The following is a 23,407-nucleotide window of genomic DNA, read 5'->3' on the forward strand; positions in this document are numbered from 1 at the left end:
TCTGAACAGTCTATCATGAAGAAGTTCACTGGATTTAATTCAAGAAATGGCATGATATTGATTTCCCTGCTGATGCCGTCAAAATTAACTATGCACAAACTTAGAAGTCTATTCTTCAAAACTGCATGTGATGCTGATCATTTAAAAGGGGATTGCCTTGTGGTCTTTCCTATGGCCTTGGTATTCCTTTGCTCTACTCTTTATATTTTAAGACAAAAAACATTTTGCGTCGGTATTTTTCGGAGAATTCCCTGGGCAGTGTGAGAACTCTGTCTGGTACGATAAGTGCTGGGACAGTGGATAGCTGTCAACAGCATTCCAATTTTCTGATGCCACTGTGGAGCACACCCGTGAAGGTGGGATTGTGTGCCAAATGTCTGCTTCCAGGCTGCCTTACAGAGACTTACAGTAAATGTGCAGGTGAAACCTTTTGTTTGTTGACTTCGGTATAATTAAACATTCAAATAGATGTCTTCTATTTTAAGAAAATTCCAAGAGACATTCTCTTCCCACTTTGGCAAAGTATGCGACTTTTTTTTGGCATGTAACATTTTCAAAGTACAACTAGGGATACATACTTCCCGCTATCCGTAATGAATAGAAAAACAATGAAACTGTTGCAATTACCGGTAGAAAGTAATGAAACATTAATTTGAGCATTGATAAAGTTTTTCAAATCAACATGCCAAATGATAATGAACATATAAAAGAGGTGAATGTTTTTTCACCTCCAAAAATCAATTCTGTTAAATTGGCTTGTGAGAATTGCCCGTCATCTGTTCCTGCATGTCTAGACAGCGGCTGTCTTGAACCACACAACTGAGTGTGACTGTGCTCTCTGCAGTGAATGGACCTTTTAGTGGAATGATATTCATCGACTGTTCTGGGACCAATAGCTTAGCATGAGGGCTTGTGTTTCCCTTCCACAGGTAAAGGTAAATTGCACGTCTTCTGTGCAGAAGCAACTGAGCTTATTGGTAGATTCTACTCTCACAGAACTATCTATTGTTCCCACTTTGAACCACAACATTCCTTACAAACCTGAAGAGGGACAGTCCATCTTTGTGTTATTTTGTACGTTAAAGCAGCAAAACCATTCTGAAAGAGGGTTCGTTAATCTGAAACGTTATCTGCCTGATCTACTGAGTTTTTTCTAGCCCTCAGTTTTTATTTCTAATACATACCTAGTTCTGGGATTATAGCTGCTTAATGATGTCTCTTATCTACACCTAGTGTTAAATGCAGGAATTTTATAAACTGTACACATCTCAATTTATTTTAATCAGATCTTTCCCTGCACTACTATTTTCTCATTCTCCTCAAAGCCCTGGTTAACTCAGTTTTAAGACCCATCTATAACGTAACCTTCTCCTAAGCAAATAATGAAGCATAACAACCAACTTGTACACAGAGAGCCACCACAAACCACAATGTAATAAAGACGTGTTCGTTGGTTGGAATGACATCGATTGAGTCTAAGTATTGACCACTGGAAATGAGTACCATTAGATCTTATCTATCTAATAAATGCTAATCTATTAATCCTTGTGTCAAGGATGTTGCTTTCTGTAGTCTGACTATGGTTTCTCAGCTTGGAGTGCACATCTTTGGAATGGGAACCCACAACCTTACAACTCAAATCAATGGCATTACCAATCAAAATAAAATTGTTATCACGTTGGAGCAAATTGGAACCCAGATTCCTGGAGTTAAAAAAGCCAAGAGCCCAGTAATTCAAACAAAATTTCACAACGAGGCAAGTAAATAATGAAAACACGTGACTCAAAACTTGGTCAGAGATGTAGGTTTTATCGAAAGAATTGGCAAGTAACAGAAATATTTAAGGAGGGAAATCCAAAACAGTGCTGAGGCAGCAAAGGGCATAGCTACCAAGAAGGGAAGAATAAGAACTGAAGATGTGTAGAAAGTTAAGATTGAAGCAGTATGGCGATCTCTGGGGGTTGTTAGGCTAGGTTATAGACAATGGAAGAAGTTGGTGGAGGGCCTGTAAATGAGGATGTGAAGTGAAGGTTTTGCTTTACTAGTGTAAGTCCCACGATGGGTGGCGTTAGAGAAGCAACAGAGCAGATACATAAATATCTCTGAAACCACTGCAGTGTTAAATGGGGATGTGTTGTGAAGGTTTGGAGGAGAACCGTTGAATGAAATAAAGTGTAAAAAATTAGGAATTGAGTTCATTTTGAGGAAAACAGTCTTCTCAAAATGTACTGGGCAGATTGCCCAACAATTATGGAAATTGTGATAAAGCAAAACTCTTATCAACCAAAGAGAAATGACTCCCAATAAACCCCTCTCCTGCTTGTTCCTGTGTATCTTGGCAATCTCCAGCCCTAAAACTTCCATTATTTGTGCACTTGTAATTCCCATCTCTTGCACTTATCAGATTTTTAACTGTACAACCTTTGTGGTAGTTCACAATGACTCTGCACCCTAACTCTATTCCTTCACTGAGCTTTTGGAACCTGCCCCAATATCAACCAACATCTGAGAGAGTGTAAAAATTATACTTGATGACCCTCTGGTGATGAGCCTTGAAGTGCTTTGCTATCTTAAAATGCTAACATAAATTAAAATAGTATTATGCTTTAAGTTTGTTTCACGAATTAGTCTATCGGAAATGCTGATTTTAATATTTTCTGGTTCGAGTTCTCAAATGATTACTATGCGTCATTGTAAATGGACACCTCAAAGCACAAAATAGAATGTTCAAGACAGAATAAGTGTTTATATAGCATCACCTCAACATGCAATCTATTCCAATATCACACACTACTCTATTTTCTTTTCCTTCTGAATACCTTCCATAACATTCCTTAAGTAGAACATAACAGCACAGTACAGACCTTTCAGCCTACAACGTTGTGCTGACCTGTGTAAACCTACATCACAAAACATCTAATCTTTCCCTACCTCACACCCGTAACCCTCATCCATGCGTCTATCTAAGAGTCTTTTGGATGTCTTCATTGTACCAGCCTTCACTGCCACCCCCAGTGCATTCAGGCATACACTAACTACTGTGTTTAAAATATCAAGACTTCTGACATCTCCCCTAAACTTTCCTCCACTCACCTTAAACAGGTGTCTCTGTTGCTCCAGTAAAAAAAGGTGCTGACTCTCCACCCTATCAATGCTCCTCATACACCTCCATTAAGTCACCCCCTCATCTTTCATCGCTCAAGTAGAAACCCTGCTTTGCAAAAATAAATAAACATTTTCCCCTTTCCCTTTATGTTTCTGAAATGAAATCAGTTTAAAATCTTTGATGCCATCTCACCAAACAGTGATGGTCGTCTTTCACTACTAGTCATCTTAAAGATTAAGGCATGGTTAGGTTTTGGACGGCATGGTGAGGATGGCAGCTAGTGTCACATTATTACAGTGCCGGAGACCCGGGTTCAAATCTGGTACTGTTTGAAGGGAGTTTGCACGCTCTCCCTGTGTCTGCGTGGGTTTCCTCTGGGCCCTCCAGTTTCCTCCCACCCTTCAAAATGTACAGGGGTTGGTAGGTTAATTGGGTGAATTTGGGCAACATGGGTTCTTGGGCCAGAAGAGTCTGTTACCATGCCGTATATCTAAATTCAAATAGGTTTACGTCAATAACTTCCATTCATGGCATATTCCTAACTCTGTCCACCTTCAAAGTGGATCATATTATAAGGTTGAGCTGGTTAGTGAATACACCTGTGTGATGTCTCAACAGGACAATTTCTGAACTGATTTTGCAAGTAATCAAACAGCAGGTTCAGTCAAGGCCAACCTTTAAAACCTCCTTCTCGTCTCCTTTACTCATATTATCAATTCAATCTATGAATTCTCTAAGAAGCAAACTGTTATATCAATCAGATTGATGTTAATTTTAAAGGAAAAATGTTACTAAGAGTCAGCTTGCTCGACCCTATAGTTGCCTCGAAGGAATATTGGCTCCATGCAAACCTCAAAGGCATCTAGTCTACAATAGAAAGGGATCTCAATCTTAACACCATGAGCAGATGGAGTTCCAGCTGAACATTAAGACATGGGAAATGGCTCTCTCATTATCTTTTTGTGGTCTGTCTTTAATTCTTGTTTGTGATTTCAAGTTACCCTCTTTTGGAATCCCTTTCATGCCACTGCCCAATAAATTTTATTTTCTGGTTCTTAAATTCATAGTTTGTACCTGCAATTGAGAACATTTTTAAAGCTTGCTAATCATTCCACAAAAAAAGAATTGCTTTAATGGTGACCCTGTGGGCCTAACAAACCTTATTTACAACATATTGTGTCCTCATACATCATCAGTCTAAAATTTCTACAAAAATGTGCTGCAACACCGTCTGGTATGGAGGCACCAATACCCTTTAGCGGAAGGTAACAAATGCAGCACAGGCAAAACCCTCCCTAGCCCTGGGAACATCTACAGGGGACGCTGCCATCTGGGAGCAGCAGCCATCATCAAGGATACACATCACCCTGCATATGCTCTGTCCTCGCTGTGACTATCAGGAAAAAGATGTAGGTGCTACAAGACTTGCACCATCAGGTTTAGAACAGCTGCTACCCCTCCAGCAACAACAAACTCATTCGGGGTCTCATTTAATGACTTTTTATTGGTTTTTTATTTTTTTTCCCTCTCTGTATTGCACAGTTTGTTTACATTTCTTTATTTGTTTACATTGTATAGAGTTTTTTTCCACTACCAATAGTGGTAATTTGGCCATGTCCACAGGAAAAAGAACCTCAGGGTTGTATGTGATGTCATCTATGTACTCTGACAATAAATCTGAAATCTGAACCTGACATTAGCAACTTTTGTGTGTCGACTGTAAATTTCAGTGTAAAATTCAACCGCCCTTTTTCAGCCTCATTTTAAGACAACAACCCAAAATTTGTTACAACACCCCAATTACAAAGTAACAAATCTGTAAATTAAGTGACGATGTTAAAAAAAACCTTTGCTTCTGGCCAGGGAGATGCCAAACAGAGCTGGGTCCAAGTCTTCACCATTGTCTGCAGCCGGAGTTGGTGATGGCGACTTCATTCTCCACATCGGGTGTGGTGCTATCCACATCGAAGAAGTCACCTCGCTGTACGAGTGTGCTCGGTGCAGGAACCACAGCTACGTGTCCGCTGCCGGAGCGGGAACCTCAGCCGACATGGCGGCAGCGGCAACCTCGTTCTCCCAGCGGGAGCGGGAACCTTTGCCTACATGGCAGAAGTAGCGCCCTCGTTCTCCCGAGCAGGAGCAGTGAACTCGTTCTCCTGGTAGGTGCAGGAAATTAGGCCTTCCGACCAGGAGCAGCCACTTCAGCCTCCCGGGTAGGAGCGGGGGCCTTGGGCTCAACAATTTTATAATGTCTGGGTGGATTATGGTGGGGTCAGGTGGTGGGGTGCAGCGGTACTGGCTGGAGGAGGGGAGGTGCTTTCAGGGTTGACTTATACACCGAATCAGTTTTCAAGGGTCAACCTAAACGCCCAATTGGTTTTCAAGGGTTGACATGCAGCAGTTTTTGAGATGAATTTAAGATCTCAAAAGTATATCTGATGTATAAGTTGACCCCCCCCTCCCACTTTTGAGAGATTTTTTTTAGGATTTCACAACTCGATGTATACCCCAAAATATATAGTAATTTATACATTAATTTCTCAGTTACACAGATGAGCCACACATAAGTTTTCAAGTGGAGTCAATGATCAATGTCATTTATTGGACACTAGTTCCTCACATCCTGGAGCACTAAACTCTGATGTTGTGCAATGTTCTCTTTATCTAGCAGGACAATCTGCCTTAAATGCTCATGACACTCAGAGCAGAGAACATATTGTGATGGACGTAAAGCCCCACAATGTGAATTCCTTCCCATTTGAGTTGAGTAATGGAGCACTTCACGAGACTCTTGACACGTTTATTTTGAGAACTATTTTGCATGATGGTCCTAAAAATGACGCCCCCTTAGTCTGCGACCCCAAGGAGTTGGTTGTGCTGTAAGCCTTTCATGCTCAGTCAAAGGAAAACAAGAACTCTTTGAAGGCAGCCAATAGCATCTGAAGGCTGAAACTCTGACACTTATATGCAATTCATATGGTTTTGTGGGTTACGCAGTGGAAGTAGTACAAAAAAAACCTTAAATGAGCATCCATTGTTCAGTGGAGATGCAAATATGTTCAACGTGCAATTTAATAAGGACACATTGTGGCATCGTAATAACACTGGGCAACATTTTCTTCCAAAAGGCTTGCTTTCTAAGATTGCACAGGAAGTTAGAGAAACATTACATTAACTTTTACAGAATTTAGCATGTTTCATCGCATAAACATGTTGACCCACTGACCAAAAGATGTTTTGCCACTGTTTTTTTGTTTGTACTCAGCATCTGATGCCTCTCTTGCCAATGTCCAACAATTGTTGGCTCGAACCGTTGCCCTGACACCGCTTTTCTATGATCGCAATGTCCTGGTGAAACCTTTCACCAAGATCGACTGCACCAAGATTAGCAGAGAAGACGTCCAAGTGTGAATGCAGGAAATGAATTTTCAACGACATATTGCACTTCATGGTTTTGTCTGCTTGAAGTAGATATGACAGCAAATCACAAAGGTACGTTTTTATCTAAAAACAGTATGTGACAAGAAAATTGTCAGATGATTTTTGTGATCAGCAGCTCAAAATACACCCAAAAAATTTCAGGAAGCAAAATCATTGTTGTCCAGTGTAATTAATGATCATTATATTATAAATAATTTCTCACAGAAATTGGGTATATTCACACCAGAGATTTTATTCGCAATACCCTGTGAAGGGGAAAGTTTCTTTTTGCCCTGCTCATTTCATCCCTTTATGTTGGTGCTGACCTTCAAATGTCATATGTTAGCTTGGTGTAGTTGATTTATAACAGTTCATAAGGTGACAGCTCCAGAATGCTAAAATTCATACTTACAGCAGGAAACACTTGACTTGCAGAGGTTGGGTATATTGATGTTGTCCTTTCCCCCATGGGACTCGACATCAGAGGGAAGGGCTTGTCTGTCCTCTTGTTCCCCTTGCCCTTTGTTATGGCTGTTACTCGCAAACGGTTTGTCCTCACTGTTGGACATTGTGTCTGGATGTTTTTTCCCCCTTGCAAATCCAGTTGGCAAGGAAACCTATTGGTTAAAAAAGAAGACATGCCTTTCAGAGCTCTGATATTCTGTAGGACATCCCCAATTGCCCAGACTTTTAGTATCGTCATCTTCATATATCAAATCTGGAGTCCATAATGCAAAAGGTATCTGAAGAAATTGCCAGCGACATTAGGCCCTTGCCTGAACGGCATTTCATGTCTTTCTCTACTGAGGCCAGAGTCTCACAAAAATGTCTCTGCTGTCGAGTTGATTAATATAATTTAAAATTTGCATAGGTGCTGTATTCAGTTATATATTTACCAAGAAAACATTTAAATGATTCTAGGGCCCAAGCTTGTACTAAGAAAACAACATGGATCCCATTATCCCTGGCCAGCTTCCACGGTCTCACCTTCTCCTGTTGCCTGAAGTTCTCTGTAAAATGCCATTCACCAGATCATCCACCCAAGTTCCTCAGGGTTTCATCCTGAAACCTGGCAGCCCTGACAATCAATGTACCCTCACTTTCCCACCACTTACGCTCACCTCCTCAATTCCAAGTCTTCTCCAGCATTGGATTCCCCCAGAGTCATGCTCCTACACTCTTAAGTTCTTAATGCACAGCCTCCCCCTCTTTGACTATACATATCCCTCCCAGATCGCAAAACATTTTGGAAATCTGAAAAAAAAGCCTGAAAATTGTGTTGTTATTCACTTGGTCAGGCAGCATCTGTGAAGAGAGAACAGATTGAATGTTTCAGGTCAATGACTATTCGTCAGAATCAAAGGTCACTGACCTGAATTATTGACAGACTGTAACCACAGATGCTGCCTGATCATGTCAGTATTTCCAGCGTTTTCTATTTTTCCTGTTAAAGCAAAGCATTATACCCTTCCCACTCAAGCCTCTGATGTGTCACTAACAAATCCAGTGTGAACCTCGAGATTTTGAAGTAAAAACACAATGCTGGAGAAACTCAGCAGGTCAAACCATGTATACAGTAAAGATACATCAACAACATTTCGGGCTTGAGCCCTTCATCAAGGTATGGACAAAATGTGTCTGGAGACTTTCATGTTTAACTAGTGGCTTTGAAAATGGAATTCAGGAAGAGTATATGGAATTCTTAATTCTCCATAAAAATACGATAAATTTTACATGTGTGAGAGTGATCTGCAGTATGGTGTTGATCTGTGACTACTGAGATTAAAAGGCATTCCATGGTTGCCATCCAGACACAATGTCCATGAATGTCTTTGAAAACGTCTGAGAGAAAAAATACAGGAACATTCAGATTATACTCAATATTTCAAAACCATAGAAGAGTCATTTGCACCTGTAGGGTTTCTGCTTCCAGTATTACTTCCAACACAAGGCAGCACTGCCGCTGGTGCAAACCCACAGAGAGTGGGGCCCAACCGTCTAGTCCGACTGCCATCACCTCCGTGACCGCGGGGTCTGCACCCAAGATGGCGGTGCCTATGTTCAGTCGCAGACTCCGGGGCAACAGAGGCCTAGCGCTGGGCACCAAGAAATGGGGAGGCCAACCTCCTTTCCCTCCCCCAACCCCGAGAAGAAGCAGAAGAGGTGACCCACAGGAATGGTAACCACGGTGGTGGACCAGTGAGGGGTTCTGTGGCTGAAGGACCCACGCAGGTGGCAGGCTGCTGGAGACTGCGATCAAGGGCTGTGGACTGCTGGGCGTTAATTTGAACGGGCTGAAGGGGTACTGGGATCTGAGAGGGCACTGAAGGGTTCCTAATCGTGTGGAAAGTTCAGATCTGGAATTCGGGTTGCCGATGGTTCCGGCCGGACTCCGTAGCTGAGGGAGTGCTTGAGGTGAATCCATGGAACCTCTATGGGGTGGGGGTCTTTCCTTTTGCTTCTCTTTCTCTGACTGTGAGAGGCGCTTCTGGCAATTTCTGCCATGGCATATCTGTCTGCCTTACAGCAGGCAAAAGGCCATTTCATGTAATAGGACACTTTTTAACTACGTGACAAGAAATTGAATCTTGAATCTGAAACTCTGTGAACGGTCACCTTACACTCACTAATTCCATATCCCTGGGTTTTGAGTCCAAAATTATGAGTAGGATAATCTTTTTTGCCCTTGAGGGTAAAAATGCCAAACATTAGGGGACAAGCATTGAGGGGGGACACTTTAATGGTATCACGGGATGGCAGGGGTGGTGAGGGACGAGGCATTTAAAAGGCTTCCAGACAGTCGCAGGAAATGGATCAGCATCAGTTCAGGACCCCGAACATCGAGATGCTGCAGTTGAGCAGCAAAGGGGTCGGGCTCGTCATTCAATCCCCTGCCCAGCGACTCCGGGGCGTCCTTATCTGAATGTCCCCCCCCCACCCCCACCTCTCTCTTGCAAGGTCTCCTGCTGAATTCTCCCCGTTCATCACCGGGCAACTCCGAGATGAGACCCGGTCGATCTGGAAGCGTCACTCGGGGCAGGACATGCCGAGTTGCCGGGGGGGTGGGGGGTCCCGATGGCTTTGCCCCGTCACCTGTCGGCTCGGCCGGCTCTGACACCCGCGTTCCCAGCGCCGAGTCCCCGCTGTCATTTCAGACCGGACCCGACCACTCTGCGAACTGCAGGGGATCGACAACACCGACCTCGGGCTTTTGGGGCAGCGCTGCACAAGATCGGGACAGAAATACTCCCACTCCGCCACGCTGTGCACGGGCTGTGGACCCTTCATCCCCTTCTTGTTGGTCACTTGGGGAGGTGGGAGGGAGGGGGTTCAAACAGCTCCCACGTCCCCCTCGTTCCAGTGAGCTCTTCCAATATTGAAACTAAACAGCCCCTTTGAAGGCAGTTGCAATCTTGCGAAACGTCAACACCCCGGAAAATATAATTAAAACCCTATTTGTGAACGTTGATCCTTAATCCTTTGCCAGACTGGATGGAAAGCGAATCGCCGAAGAATGAATGGCAACACGTAACAATTGTTTAAAAGTTAGCAACATTTTACCATGGAAACGAGGAAGTGATACATGATTCGCAGCCTTGGCGCCTTGGCTGAAGAGAGGATGTTACCAAGCTGTTTCCCAGTCCGATTTCAGTGTTGTCACCGTGGGAATGTTGGAAACTCTTGCTGTTGATGGGTTGTACCAAGGTTTTTTTTTGGTTGCAAGCAGTGAGGGAGTCAAACAGGCTTTTCTCTGAGAGAGGGGGAGATCAGCCTTTTTATGAGCAGGAGCAGCTGGGACTGGAACAGGACAAGTTGGCAAGCTTGTGGAAAACCCCCCATTTTGAAGACGGGTTATGAGTGCTTAGTTCAGCCTGGTTAAAGCCCATGCGGTCCCTACAAGAGGAGAGAACTGGCTGCCTAATGTTTCCCTTGAAATAAGAGAAACAAAAAAGAACTTCTATGAGGTTCTCATCTGGAAAACCCTGATGGGGGCAAGTTTCTTCAGGAAGACACTGAAGTGGCTGATTAAAAGGAATCTGTTGGTGTCTAATGAGCAACAAATCTCTCTCTGAAAACTGACAAGAACCTTCCTGAGCGGTAACCATTTACCTTTCAAGCACCAAAGCCTGCTGAACTTCGTAGATGTTAAATTCTGTGCACAGTAGAATTGCCTGCAACCAGTAAACTTGGAGGAATGAGAAGTGAGATTGGACTGTGAATCAAAGAATTTTTCGGAACTTACACCCACCTTACATACACGTGCGCTTAGAATTAGAAGGAGGTTAAGTTAGGTTAGTTAAGTTAATAGTGAAAAGTTAAAGGGTGATTCTGATTTCACGTTTAAGTTAATAGTGAAAAGTTAAAGGGTGATTCTGATTTCACGTTTAAGTTAATAGTGAAAAGTTAAAGGGTGATTCTGATTTCACGTTTAAAGATCATTAAAAGCAAATTTGGTTTAAGTAATCATTCGTCTTGGGAATATCTATTGCTGCTGGGTTTTGGGGTCCTCTGGGCTTGTAACAGTTATAAGAAATAAAAAGATGATTGCAAATACAGATGATTGCAGATATTGAACATGTATTCTTTATTTATTTATTTGAAAACATTGTTTTTTGAAAACCCCGATTTAGCGCAACCCTGCTTTTTTCACGATGCAATTTTTTTTTTACCCAAACGATCATGTTAGAATGGGGTTCCACTGTATTTGCACAAGACTGGGATGAGAGACTTGAACAAGTGCATTGAACAGTGCGCAATCATGGGCACTTCTGGAAAAGGGCAGGGAACTCTGCGGTCGGAGTCCAGCGGCAGTCATCAAGGATCCACCACCCACTCTGTTCTTGCTGCTACCATAAGGAAAGAGACATAGGTGCCATAAGACTCCAGGTTCAGGAACAGGGGCTCCCCCTCCACCATCAGACTCCTCAACAACAAACTCAACCAGGGACTCATTTAAGGGCACTTACTTTTGCACTGCACTTTATTGGGTTTTTTTTCTCTGTATTTCACAGTTAGTTTGTTTACATTTCTTTATTTGTTGACCTGTGTACAATGTGTACTGTTTCTTTTTGCACCACCAATAAATGGTCATTCTTCCTGGCCCACTGCAAAAAGGATCTCTGGGTTGTATGGGTTGTCATGTACATGAACTCTGACAATAAATCTGAAATCTGAATTTCTGCTTCATGCAGAAGGCCAATTTGTGACCATGGATGCTGGGAAGGTTAGAGGTAAAATGGACAGATGTGACATAGCCCTCAGTTACATTGGAAATTGGGAAGCTCTGTGAGAAGGGAAGTGTTTGGTGGAGATGGAAGAGTGATCTGGAGGATCCTGAGTGGAACTGTCCCTTTGGAATGTTAACAAGCAGGGGAGAGAAGAAGGTATGTTTGGTTGGGGAATCCCATTGATCATTATAGGAATTGCAAAGAACGATCAATTGAATGGAGCCAGCTGATGGAGTGGATAGAGGAGCAAGGGAATGCTGCCCCAGCTCCACCTGGGAGACGAGGATGTGAGCAGAAGTGAGGTGGCCAAGAGGTCCTTTCAACTATGATGGTGCAGAAGCTCGTGTTCTAGGAGTTTTATCAACAGAGCAGATACAATGGAAATGGAGGAACTGAGAGAGGGCAGAGCCAAAAGAAAAAAGAAAAAAATGAGAGATTGACCACATGAAAATGACAGCAGTATAGAAATTGGGAGCAAAGATAATGACATTTTTTAATTCTTCGAGAGCTGGAAACAAGAGTTGAAGGTGGAGGCCTGAGTAGAACTGCAACAAAGGATATTTCATGCAACTCATGTGCGCTTCCACAGGTACACCTCTGATCTGGAGAAAGTGAATGGATTTGAAGGAAAAGTTGTTCATCATGAGAAAATATTTACTCAGTTAAAGGAGTGGTTTGGTGAATAGTTGAGCCGCTGGAATTTTTATATCATGACCTTTTGGAGATTGTTTATCCTCGCCACTTGAAACTTAGAATCTTCTATTATGGACTTAAAAGATTATTTTCTGTCTGTCAGATCAGATATGATTTATTGTCATGTGATAAAATAGAAATGTAATATCACATGAAATTGCCTTGAGTCTGCTATAAAACAGGCAAAGATTCACCATGAGCATTTGCATTTCCTGACGCTCCTTCTTCTTTCTTTGGCTTGGCTTTGTGGCTGAAGATTTATGGAGGGGTATGTCCACGTCTGCTGCAGGCTCGTTGGTGACTGACAAGTCCGATGCGGGACAAGCAGGCACAGTTGCAGCGGTTGCAAGGGAACATTGGTTGGTTGGGGTTGGGTGTTGGGTTTTTCCTCCTTTGTCTTTTGTCAGTGAGGTGGGCTCTGCGGTCTTCTTCAAAGGATGTTGCTGCCCGCCGAACTGTGAGGCGCCAAGATGCACGGTTGGAGGCGATATCAGCCCACTGGCGGTGGTCAATGTGGCAGGCACCAAGAGATTTCTTTAAGCAGTCCTTGTACCTCTTCTTTGGTGCACCTCTGTCTTGGTGGCCAGTGGAGAGCTCACCACATAACACAATCTTGGGAAGGCGATGGTCCTCCATTCTGGAGACGTGACCCACCCAGCGCAGTTGGGTCTTCAGCAGCATGGATTCGATGCTTGCGGAGTCTGCCAGCTCGAGTACTTCGATGTTGGTGATGAAGTCATTCCAATGAATGATGAGGATGGAGCGAAGACAGCGCTGATGGAAGCGTTCTAGGAGCCGTAGGTGATGCCGGTAAAGGACCCATGATTCGGAGCTGAACAGGAGCGTGGGTATGACAACGGTTCTGTACACGTTGATCTTTATTCAGGTGGTTGTTTTTCCAGATTCTTTTGTGTAGTCTTCCAAAGACGCTATTTGCCTTGGCAAGTCTGTTGTCTCAGAGAAAGGGACACAAGGGAGCCTCCCCCAGTCACAAGAACAGCTTATTGATTTGAGCTTTTGTGGCTGGATTATTGTCTCCAAAATTAAATGCATCCAATCCTTTCATTGACCAAAAGTGCTCAACTACAATAATTAATACTTCGTTAATGAGAAGAAATCTTTTAAATGTGGTTATACAATTACTAATTGATTTGTTTATAGCAAAATATGTCTCTGAATTCAAACAAAAAAAAATGTTTTACAGCGAGAAAGATTTTAAAAATCCATGAGCAGCCACGTATTCTCAGAAAAGCCTGCTGATATTCTGCACGCCTTTAGGTGTGCAATGAATAGGGAATGGCTTTACCTCACTTGAAATATTTGATATCTGTTCTTCTATTTCCAAAGAAATGTTAAGAAAATGCCATAAAGAACATTGGAATATAGGAAATAGACAAGACCATTGGGGCTCCTTCTGATTTTACCACCATTGAATGAGATAATAGTCGATCACTGACATTTCTAAGATCACTCTTTATTCCATCACTCATAATATCGAATGTAGCAGCATCGTGCTTAAGTAATTGAGCCCATACTGTCACGTTGACCTGGAAAAGATTGGAGCGCTGATTTAACTGAAGAATACTTGAACTCACAACATTCACCAGTGAATCACAAATTCTGCAGATGGAATCTTGAGCAAAGAAAGAAGTGCTGAAGGCCCTCAGCAGGTCAGATAAAAATCACTGGGCAACACAGCATTTCTGTCTAATGTGCCTCCAACAATTCTTCGTTTGCTCCAAAGATTTACTGTCCACCTCACGTCACCATGAGATTGCGCAGAGAGCCATACAAAAGGTTGTGGATATAGCCTAGGACATCACAGATAAAACTCTCCTCACCATCAAGAACATCAACGCTGCCGTCGGAGAGCCACAGCAATCATCAAGGATCCATACTAACCAGCACACACCCTGTTCTCATTGGTACTATCAGGAAAGAGGTATAGGTGCCACAAGACTCGCACCACCAGGTTCGGGAACAGCTACTACCCCTCCACCACCAGACTCCTCAACAACAAACTCAACTAGGGTCTCATTTAAGGACTCTTACTTGTGCACTTTATTGATTTTTTTTGTCTCTCTGTGTGGAACAGTCAGTTTGTTTACATTTCTTCTATTGTTTACACGTGTATGTATCTTCTTCAGTAGTTTTTGGCACCACCAATAAGTGGAAACTCCGCCTCGCCCACAGGAAAAAGAATCTAAGGATGGCACACGATGTCATGTATGCACTCTGACAATTAATATGAACTTTGATCTTAAGCATGAATGATTGCACTGTAGAATTAAAACAACTGTTTGCAGAACTAAAATTGATATCAAATATTATGTCCAAAAATAAACCATAATAAATTGTCCTGATTTTTGGTACATGAATTGAATTACAGGTCATCATCAATTTCTGTCATTCTCAGATGTGCCTCAGCAATAACAGCTTTGCCATTCAAGTACCTTATCCTAAAGTCGGGACTGATTCTTCACTGCAGGTCTGAGAGAGTGCTACAGTGTAAGAGGCAATGTCTTTTGAATTAGTTATTAAATGGAGACCCCTCTCTGGCCCTCAGATGAGCATCAAACATCCCACAGAAGGGACGGGAGCTCTCCGCATATTTCTAGAATCTGGAGCAAAAAAAAACAAGTCGTTGGAGGACTTCCGCATGGCTGCGGAACAAATAGGCTGACCAATATTTGTTTTCCAATCAAACCAAAAAATAGATGACCTGTGTATTTATTTCCTTGGTGCTTGAAGATTCCAAGCTCTTGCTCTATTTCCAAATGTATTTCTGTGACACTAAAGCACTAGCTGGTACCTTCAGGCATCGAATAATCGCAAATGCCTTTGATTTTATTTTCTTACTTAAATTAGTTGCGATGGCTGATTACTTGGCTGGAACATTGGACCATCATTCATTCCTTAATTGGGTTTGTTGTCTACCTACTGAATTGGAATTGTTTTTATTTCATTAATTTTCTGAGAAGGAATATTTTGCCACAATGAATGGTGATAAGCACAAAACAATTACAGTGACCTCCGTTCAAATCCGGCACTGTCTAGAAGGGGTTTATAGGTTCTCCCTGTGACTTGCATGGATTTGCTCTGGTTTCCTCCCACCCTGCAAAACATACGGGATTAATTGGGTGACACAGATTTCATGAGCTGGAAAGGTTTTCAATTGTGCTGTATTATTAAAATTTAAATTAAAAACAAGTTAAATTTTAAAAATGAATCATGTTTCTTGATGATCTCAGTGAAAACTAAGTAAACTAAGAAGTTATAGGCCAATCGACCCATCAAATCTGCTCTGCCATTCAAATCAAGGCTGATGTATTTTTCTTTTCAACTCCATTCTCCTGCCTTCTTCGAGTAACCTTTGATGACCTTACTAATCAAGAACCGATCAACCTCTGGTTTAAGAACATCACCTTTGGGAAAGGATACAATCATTAAGCAGCAGTTAAGGTTGGAGCTTGCAGTCATTTATTCGGCAATGTTGAATGGGGATTGATATCCAGTGCAAATTTGTTCTTGATCAAATGTACTAAACGTGTGATATGGTGCCATGCATTCTGTGCTCCTCTTTCAAAACTTAGCTCCATTAAATGCCCAGAGAAACAAAGACAATTTTCTGTATTTTAGATTGACCGATACCATTGTTTTTGAAAATGTGCAGGTTTGACTGGAGCATTTGCACAACAATTCACCTTCCTCATCTGGTTAAGTTCCTTAGGGATCCGCATCTCAATAAACACAAGAACATGAGAGAAGGCAATAGAGCAGGAGTCAGACATGAGAAGCCTCATTTTGCTGCCATTCAATATCATCATCGTTGATCTATGCTGGTCTCATGTCCTTTTCTGTGCCTGAAGCAATTAAGAAGCTGTCAGAGGCCATTCGGGACCCCTGCTCACCGTCAGCACCCTTACGAATCCTGGTTCTAATACCTGGTTCCCAGAAGCCGGTCACTAGCAGCTGAGGCTGATCCTCTGCTGTGGTTTCCTACCCTTTCGGGTCCTCTCCCAGGCTGCTGAGCAAAGCAGAGCGGTCAGGTGAGAGTGTTCTTCCGCTCTGGTGCCCTGTGCCGACCTGCTTCTTCCCTAGTACCTGCAAGCCTCGGTTTCTTGGCTGCCAAACATGAGGGCCACTATCTTGGGCACCAGAGTCCCTGCATCTTCGATGTAAAAACTGTTGCCAGCCCTGCTATACAAGCAATTGTACCTGCGTGGGGCCCTTGGACTGAACAGCCAGGAAGCAGGACCCTGCAGAGGAGCTGGGCCTGCATTCCCCACTCTCCTGGATCAGCACCAGTGGCAGCTTAGTTACAGCAGATACAGCAGGTGCCACCAACTTGATTCTGCATTCTACATGACACCGGTTTTTAAGCCACTTCCTCCAATAACCTGAGCTCCTGATTAATGCGCTAACCTCTAACCTAGCACCTTGTCAAAATCCTTTTGGAGACCTCCATAACTACACCATATTTACAACTTCTGCCTGGTGCACCCTCAAAGAATTCAACCAAATTTGCCAAACATGATAAAGGCATGTTGTCCAGCTTTGATTCTGTTCATCTTTCCTGAGCAATTAGTTACTTCCTTTTTGATTGTTGATTGGCAACTTTAAATGGTATACAACTGGCTTATTGATTCCCAGCTTTCTGTCTTCCTCACTTTTTGAACAGGGGTTGTTTTCCAATCCTCTGCGACCTTTCACAATTTAGTTTTTTCTTAAATATTTCAACCAACTGGTTCACTCTCTCTGCAGTTACCTTCTATAACACCCCTGAATGCAGGCCACTCAGGTCCTGGCAACTTGTCTGCCATTAGCCCCATGAACTCTTCTAATACTTTGTCCTTTGTGATGGAATTTTTGCATGTTCCTCATATTATCTTAAATTAGTCCACCTGCTATATTTGCAGTGTCCTCCACATTGAATAATCTATGCAAAATACTGATTTAATGTATCTGCTATTTCTTTGATCCATGGTAATTCACCCGCCTTGTTCTCTGATGCCCCCACTTCCTCCTCTTCTAATTATGCATTCATGGAAACTTTTAGTATTTGTTTTGATTTTACATGGAAGTTTTCTCTCATAATCAATTCTTTCCCTGTTTCTGAGCATTTTTTTTTGCCACTGGATCCTCTGGCATATCATCAGCTGTTCCACTGTCTGATTTCACATTATGCTTGATGTCCTTGGTTAACCACAGATTGTGGTTTTGCTGTTATTTCTATTCTATGACAGAATAAATCCTGGACTCATCGAAGAGTGGAGGCCCTACTAGTTATTCCATACAGTCTGAGTTTGGAAAAATTGGTACGCTGGAGGTCGACAGGTATGGTTTGTCCCTTGTACTCGTGTGAATTTCAGCTATGTAAGTAACATTCAATTTTCCATTTTCTAGCTCACTGTTTTCGTCTGAAACTGTTTCCTTCTCCTCAACGAGGATTGTCTTTGACCAGGTCTGTTGCATCTGCTGAGTATCTGCAATACACCCGTGGAGGAGGAGACTGGAAAGTCTGACAAAGATGACTCTGTGCCTCAGAAATACGGCACAGGAATGTGTGGGAAAGAGCACGAGATAGACTCTGGGTGTACAGTCCATCAGTGCAACAAGCTGTTTACACCTGCTTCCTCTCCATTAAAGATAAACCTGCTGAGTATTTCAATACTTCATATTCCCACTATGCATAATTCATTGCTAACATTCTCAGCGTACAAAACCTAGCTACCTTTGTCTGGGTCAGATATTTTTCCATTGTATATCTGCTCCATTTCAGATCCCATAGCAAGTGGATCATCTCCTGAGCCCACACTCAGTTATTCTGGCAGAGGACCTTGGCTCCCTTCAAATGAATAGGAGAAATCGGCTATCAGAAGAGTAGGCTGAGCTTTTTATAAGTAAAACCTCATTTGTTTAATTTAAATATTTTCAGATCTGAGGGGTGTGTGTGTGTGTGTGTGTGTGTGTGTGTGTGTGTGTGTGTGTGTGTGTGTGTGTGTGTGTGTGTGTGTGTGTGTGTGTGTGTAGGAGGGATATAGTTTTTATTGCTTTTTTAGCAATTACAAATAATATACTTAATCTAATCCTGCATGATAAAAAAACATTCATGACTTGTTAAAAAGCAAAAAAATAAAATAAAACGAGAAAATTCTGGAAATAGTGAATGAGAGGTCATCAACCTGATATATTCCTCTCTCCACAGGTTTGACCTGTTGTATATTTTATTCCATGATCTGTTATTCTGTTTTAGAACAAAATGGAAACTATAGATACGTTGGTCACATTGTTGTACTTTCTCAAATGTATCAGAGAATCATTGTTCATATTGAATGGGTAGATGGGGTCTTGGAAAGAAAATCACCTCGACGGTACTGTGTGGTATTTCACTGCTGAAGCGACAGCTGGAGTATGCGCTCTAAAATTTGGAATGGACCTTGAACCCACATGGTTATGACTCAATGAGAAAACCATTGTGAGTCGATGGATGTTGAGCCAAAATACATAATGGGACAATGCTGGAGATGGGGGAGCCTCTGTGAAAGGTGGGTGGCATGGAATGGGAAGGGCTGGTTGGATGGGTCAAAGTGAACTAAAGGTGTGGGGTCGCGATGGGCTGTGATTCGGAAATGGGGAAATGAGTTTAGAGATAATTGGAATGGAAATGATGATTGGTTGAAGTGATAATGTCACACCATTTTTCTTTTATTCCAGTTCCCAATGATGGGTGAGACTAGGACTAGAGGGCATAGTTTAAGAGTACAGGGAAGGCCATTTAACACAGAAAGGAGGAGAAATTTTTTTACCCAGAGAGTTGTGGGCCTGTGGAATGCATTGCCACAGAGGGTAGTGGGGGTGGATTCATTGGATAGATTTAAGGGAGAGTTGGATAAGGCTCTTGTGGGCAGGGGAGTTAAGGGTTATGGGGATAAGGTTGGGATTGGTTATTGAAAGGGAAAGATCAGCCGTGATCTGATAAATGGCGGTGCTGGCTCGAAGGGCCAATTGGCTGACTCCAGCACCTATTGTCTATTGTTGTCTATTGTCTATTGTCAGTTTAAAAATATCAATAGTATAACTTAAAATTTACCCAATATTTTATTTTTAATGTTAAAATTCACCATTCTCTGGTGACCAGGTGAGGAGGATAATTGTGGCGTAGATAAGCAAACCAAATTTTGGCCAATTTAAGAGTATGGAAGGTTATCCTGGGGAACAAAGGACATAGATGGAGCTTTCACCAGGAGATGGAGAAGCAGAAGACTGCTATGAGCTATTATAATGGCCCACTTAAATAGCAGATAACTTGTCCTGCATGTTAAAAAAAACATTCATGACTAGTTATTAAAAAGAAAATAAATAAGCATGTACCTGAGATAAAAACAGAAAATGCGAGTTCACGGGAGAAAAGGTCTATCTCGGTCTGTCTTGGGTTAGATTTCAAGTTTGGATGTTTGCTCAGTATGAATTATATGTGAATAATTTCTTTAAGAGTTATTTGTACGCCCGCTTCATGCCCGCAGTTGACATACTCAGGGCAGCCTGCGGATTGTACTTTATATAAAACATTCTTCTTGATATTCAAACTTTATTTAATATCTGGCCATCCAACAGTGAGCTTTGAAGATGAGGATCCATGTTAAAATGAATCATTTAGGACAGTCCTTTTGCAAAGAATTGACACAAAAGAATAATTTTGAATATTAAAAAATATATGTATTTCAGCGTCTTTCTTTTGAATTGCATTTTTTAATTGCACAATGGGATAAATTAATCACTTTGCAACCTTTATTGGCTACAGATTATAGAATTAAGGAAATAATTAGCTTCATTTAGCAACAATACCATTTTAGAGTAATACCTGAGCATTTTATCCTGTTTTACAAGTGTATTTAATTTTAATTTGTCAAATAAATGTACAATGTGATAAAATTTAGAAAGTTTGTGTGAAGATTTTCAGTGGTGTTTCTGTTCGCCTTACTTCACAGAGATCAATTGCTGTTCATATGCATGATGTACTTAGGACCTTTTTAGGAACTTTGATGAGGACACAGGTCAGCATATTGATTTTTAGACAAAAGATTTTTAGATATACAATATATACATGGGTAAAATGTAGGAGGTTGACTATTACATGTGTACTACGTTTGACCACGGGAAGTACCTGCATTGTTTGAGGCATTGGGATCTCCGATGGATGGGCAGGCAGCCAGGACTGGGTGGTAAGCCTGTGTTCGAGGCCAAAAAATAGGATGGATGACTTTTACACGTGATATATGGAAAATGTCATTTTTTTCAGTCAAGAATGGGGGGGGAGGGGGTGCAGTAGTTTGTTGTGTTGACATTTACATGGTATTATTATGAGCCCAGAGGACCCCAAAACCCAGCAGCAATAGAGATTCACCACGTCAAATGGTTACTTAAACAAAAGTTGCTTTAAATTATCTTTAAACATGAAAATAGAATCACACTTTAATCTATCACCATTAACTTAACTAACCTAACTTAACCCCCTTCTAATACTAAGCACACGTGTATGTAGTGTGTAAGTAAGTTAGAAAAGCTATTTAATTCACAGTCCAATCTCACTTCTCATTCCTCCAAGTTCACTAGTTGCAGGTAATTCTTATACTGTGCACAGAATTTAACATTTATTAAGTTCACCAGGCTTTGGCACTTGAAAGGTAAATGTTTACCTCGCAGGAAGGTTCTTGTCGGATTTCAGAGAGAGATTTCTTGTTTCTTGACACAAACTGCTCCCTTTTAATCAGCCACTTCAGCGTCTTGCCAAAGAGATGCCCCATCAGGGTTTTCTAGATGAATACTTCTTTCTTTCAGGTCACCACAGAGTTCCTTTTTGTTTCTCTTATTTCAAGTGAAACATTAGGAAGCCAGTCCTCTCCTCTTGTATTGTCCACAAGGGCTTTGACCAGGCTGAACTAGGCACTCACAAACTGTCTTCCAAATGGGGTTTTTCCACAAACTTGCCAGCTTGTCCTGTTCCAGTCACAGCTGCTGCTACTGACTGTAAAACTGCAGACTAATCTCTCTCTCTCTCTGTCTCTCTCTCTCTCTGTCTCTCTCTCTCTCTCTCTCTCTTCCCCCCTCTCTCTCTCTCTCTCTCTCTCTCTCTCTCTCCTCTCTCTCTCTCTCTCTGTTTGACTCTCTCTGCTTGCAAAACCACATGACCCACTTAGAACAACAAGCTACACTCCAGACAGTCTGCGGCTCCAAACTACTCCTCTGATCTCTTTCATCTGTTTCTTTTCAAAACAACAATTCACTAGCGAAGTCTTTTGGACACTCCCCAAAGTTTTGGCAATGGCCCCCAGGAGCCGCCCTGTTTGGCTTGAGCAGAGCTCCAGTATTTTATATAAGATCTGTTTTGAAGTATTGTATGTGACCTACACTAAAAAACCTGCCCCAATTTATCTCCCAAAAGCATATCTATATGCAATACAAACACAAGATAATCTGTCACAGTATAGACTATTATATGCTCATATATGGCAGCAAAAGGTCAAATGATATTGATTTTAGAGAGAATGGTAGATGGAACTCATACAAAACATATATGATTATCTCTTCAGCTATGTGTTGTGAGGAAAGTTTGCCAGAAATAGAAAATGATGTCAGAATCAAGATTTATTGTCATGAACAAGTCAAGAAATTCGATGTTTTCCATCAGCGTATCATAGAGCAAACATTCATATTATAACCACATACATATGATAACCAAGTTAAATTTCAGAGTGTGTTGAAATGTATCTTTATTTTTCAACCTCTGTCTGCAGCTTGTTACCAACTCCAACATCGACCCGGTCATTTCTTAAACCTAAACTCCAAAATTGTATTTACATGCAGATATTTATCCAGTTTCCTTCTCAGGCAATGTCTTAGTTTTTCTGGTGTCTCTGCCCTCACTTATTTCATTCACTAATTTTGAAATCAGATCCAATTTATTTTCAACATGACCTGGAAAACCTGTTCCATGCTATGTGACTCAATGCCCTCTGCAATTATCTACTAAAGGTTAGAATCATGTAATACGGTGAAATTTCATTAGAATGCGATTAGTTAATCTGCAGAATTGCTTATAGCACGGGTGTCTGTTGACCCATAACATTGATTTGAGGATGCCAGGCTAACAGTGGCTAACAGCCACAAACTCAAAAATGGACTCTCATGACTCATTTACAAGATGTGTATGTTAATATGTGGAGTTTAAAGGTCTTATTATAGGGTTTGGGTCACAGTATTCTGTTTTCCTGCTTCCTGAATCATGACGTACATGCATCTGTTCCACGACAGCTGTAGTGCATTATAAAATCCTGGACCCCAACTACTGTGTTCTAACAAGGTTTTACTGTATTACAAATGGATATATTTTAAGTATAGAATACTGTAGATTGGGTGGCACAGTTAGTACAATGCTGTTACAGCGCCAACGGCTTGGGTTTGGATCTGGCGCTGTCTTTAAGGAGTTTGTACTTTCTCCTCATGTCTGCATGGGTTTCCTCCCATCCTTCAAAATGTATGGGTGTTGTAGGTCCATTGGGTGTAATTGGGCAGCATGGGTTTGTGGGTCAGAAGGATCTGTTACCATGCTGTATGTCTAAATTTAAAATTTTTGTGATGAGAATCAACAGAATTTTTTCATTTTTTTATGTACCTTGTACACATCTCTCATCCTTATTTACAAATTGCGCAAACTTTTATTGAGCTCTTATTTTTGCTTACTTGGATAAAATCTCTTTAAATGTTATTTGTCTTTCTGCGATTTTCATTTTGTTACATTTGTAAAGAATCACTAACAAATGCTTGAAGAAACTGTCAGGAGATGTTTATCAGTCCAATGATGGGAAACTGAGAAGCGATCATCCACCAGACCGCTATTTTATTGACATACCTTCTTGGATCCAATTTCCTGTCAAGTGAGCTTATCTGCTATTTCTTG

General features: G+C 41.6%; 1 protein-coding gene across 1 annotated transcript in view; it reads right to left on the reverse strand.

The window, feature by feature from the left end:
• The window catches only part of LOC138765003 (T-complex protein 11-like protein 1), a 33,184-nt gene extending 23,722 nt beyond the window's left edge, over positions 1 to 9,462 (reverse strand). Inside the window, 2 exon segments of the mRNA XM_069941596.1 lie at positions 6,939 to 7,143; positions 8,439 to 9,462. Of these exon segments, the coding sequence (XP_069797697.1) occupies positions 6,939 to 7,143; positions 8,439 to 8,951 (718 nt within the window). The 5' untranslated portion in view covers positions 8,952 to 9,462.
• Between the last annotated feature and the right edge of the window lie 13,945 nt (positions 9,463 to 23,407).

Source organism: Narcine bancroftii, chromosome 5, assembly GCF_036971445.1.
Source record: "Narcine bancroftii isolate sNarBan1 chromosome 5, sNarBan1.hap1, whole genome shotgun sequence".
In the NCBI taxonomy this organism is placed as follows: Eukaryota; Metazoa; Chordata; class Chondrichthyes; order Torpediniformes; family Narcinidae; genus Narcine; species Narcine bancroftii.